The sequence below is a fragment of the Phyllostomus discolor genome, chromosome 6, assembly GCF_004126475.2.
Source record: "Phyllostomus discolor isolate MPI-MPIP mPhyDis1 chromosome 6, mPhyDis1.pri.v3, whole genome shotgun sequence".
Lineage (NCBI taxonomy): Eukaryota > Metazoa > Chordata > Mammalia > Chiroptera > Phyllostomidae > Phyllostomus > Phyllostomus discolor.
In genome coordinates this window covers 158,013,934-158,016,664 of record NC_040908.2, presented here as the reverse complement: position 1 = coordinate 158,016,664, position 2,731 = coordinate 158,013,934, and the positions used below count along the sequence as shown (strand labels likewise).

Below are 2,731 nucleotides of genomic sequence, written 5' to 3'. Positions count from 1 at the left end.
AAATACCATGATTTCATGTAAAAACTGTGCCACAAACTTGGTAGAATGCTATGTAAATGTAAGAGATATTTTCAGTAACATTTATTGATTTACATGACATAGCATGTATTTCCAGAGAGTCAGATTTCCTCATGGAGTTCTACCATTCTTCATAGCTTTTTCTAATTACAGAAAATTATTAAAAATCAGCAATTTAACTAATAAGACAGATGATGTTAACACTGCACATCCATTTCCTTCCTCCACAACCAGGTATTTCCAGACCTCAGTGATGGCCATTGAGAACTGCACCGTGTTTACAGATTTCATACTCTTAGGACTCTCTGGCAGGTGGGATGTGCAGCAGGGGCTCTTTGTGCTCTTCCTGCTGGTTTATGGCATCACTGTGATTGCCAACCTAGGGATGATCCTGCTCATCAGCATGGACCCACGGCTCCACACGCCCATGTATTATTTCCTAAGCAATCTCTCATTCAGTGATATCTGCTACTCCTCCTCTATCTCCCCCAAGATGCTGGCTGATTTCTTATGTAAGGAAAAGAAGATTGCATATAATTTATGTGCTGTTCAGATGTTCTTTTTTGCTACCTTTGCAGTTGTAGAATGTGTCATGCTGTCTGTGATGGCATATGATCGTTATGTAGCCATTTGTAATCCACTTCTGTATACAACAATCATGTCTGGAAGAGTCTGTACCCAGCTAGTGGCCATTGTATACATCCAAAGTCTGGTGTACTCTGCAATCGTTACTTATTGCACAATTCGATTGTCATTCTGCAATTCCAATATCATCAATCACTTTTTCTGTGACTTCGCAGCCTTACTAGCCCTCTCCACCTCAGACACAACCATCACTGAGATAGTGATGTTCACTTACAGTAGCTGTGCTCTTGGGTTCAGTATTGTCACTATCCTCCTTTCCTACAGCTATGTCATAAATACCATCCTTAGAATGAAATCAGCCAAGGGCAGACACAAAGCCTTCTCTACCTGTGCTTCCCATTTAACCGCTGTGGCTATGTTTTATGGGACACTCCTGTTCATGTATTTCCGACCCAGCTCAAGTCACTCCATGGACACAGATAAAGTGACCTCTGTTTTCTACACAGTTGTCATCCCCATGTTAAACCCACTGATCTACAGTTTGAGGAACAAGGATGTGAAAGATGCCCTGAAAAAATCAGTTGGCACTAAATTATGTTCTGATGGAAGCCATGTTTTCACCCAAAGTGTTTATTTGAAGATCATGAGAACTAAAGTTCGGGTATTTTTTTAACTGTTTTTCAGTTACAATTTTTTCACCTTTTTCCCTATTGCTCCCTGCTAGCCTGCCCTCGCATCTCCACAGTCCTTGCCTCACCATTCTCCATGGCCCTGAGTCCTCTATTTGTTTTCCTTTGCTTGTTCCTTTTCTTTCTTATCCTCTTTATACTCCTCCCTTCTCCCTTCTCCCTTCTGGGCACTATCAGTTTGTTCTTTATTTCCTATTCTCTGGTTCTATTTTGTTCATTTGTTTGTTTTGTTGGTTAGATTTTGTTTATGGATAAGATTATATGGTATTTGTCTTTCACCACCTGGCTTATATCACTTAGCATAATGTTCTCCAGATCCATCCATGCTGTTGCCATGTTAGGAGCTCCTTATTTCCTTCTGCTGTGTAGGGTTCCATTGTGTAAATGTCCCATAGTATTTTGATCCATTCATTTACTGATATGCACTTAGCTTGCTTCCAACACTTGGATCATGTATATTTTGCTGCTATGAACATTGGAGTACATCAGTTGTTTTGAATTGGTGTTTCAGTTATGTTAGTGTATAATCCCTGCAATGGAATTGTTGGGTCAAAATGCAGGTCCATTTTTAGGCATTTTGACATACATATCTATTGGCTCACCAGTGCCCATTTTAGATATTTTTCATTATTGATTACTGTGTCTAAATGAAATGTAGGGGGCAGTCATTATTGTTCATAATCTTTTCCTCCAGCTAAGGGAGACTAATAATATGTTCACTTTAATGTTTTTCAAAGAGGATTTTTTGTGCCTCTTTCTCTATTCACGGGTAAGTCCCAGTGAGACATCACAAGGAGAGCACCACTTCCACTCATGTCAGGTCAACTCACTCTCCCAAGGTTCCCATTTTTCTTGAACAGTGGATATAATGAACTTGCTCATTCAGAAGGAGTTTAAGTGTTAAAATATGTTTTGTCTTATTCCTATGCACTTGTATCACCCTATATATATTTCATCATAACACTTAGAATTATATGTAGTGAGTAAGTAAATAAGAATTTTTAAAAAGAGCTGTAGTCCAAACAGAATGTTGCATAAATGCATGAAGTTTTCCTGTCCTGTTCACAAATATTTCTGCCTTGCTATTGCCCATGCCCTGTTCCAGGATGTTATTCAAAACCTTTATTGAATGAATGAACACCTGTCCTCTGCAAAAGTGATGCAAATTTTTTTTGAAATACAGAACTCCATTTACTATATTTTATTCTATTCTAATATGTTCATCTAGACAAAATTTATGGGTGCTCCTTTTTTTCAGCCTAGTCTGAATGTGTTTTAGGGACAGAGATCACATACGGAGAACGTCCTGGATCCTCTATTCCTCATCGTTCTGCCCCATATTTATTAACAAATATCCAAAGGATCAGGAGCTGTAGATTCATACGGCACCTCAGAGTATTCACATCAGCCTATGGATTTCCCTTCTTCGGTCACTGCGG

General features: G+C 39.0%; 1 protein-coding gene across 1 annotated transcript; it reads left to right on the top strand.

Moving 5' to 3' along the window:
- The first annotated feature begins 246 nt into the window (after positions 1-246).
- Positions 247-1,276, top strand: LOC114499038 (olfactory receptor 8U9-like). Its single transcript, XM_028514997.2, has one exon. The coding sequence runs from the start codon at positions 272-274 to the stop codon at positions 1,274-1,276; it is 1,005 nt and encodes a 334-aa protein (XP_028370798.1). The 5' UTR covers positions 247-271.
- The last annotated feature ends 1,455 nt before the right edge of the window (positions 1,277-2,731 follow it).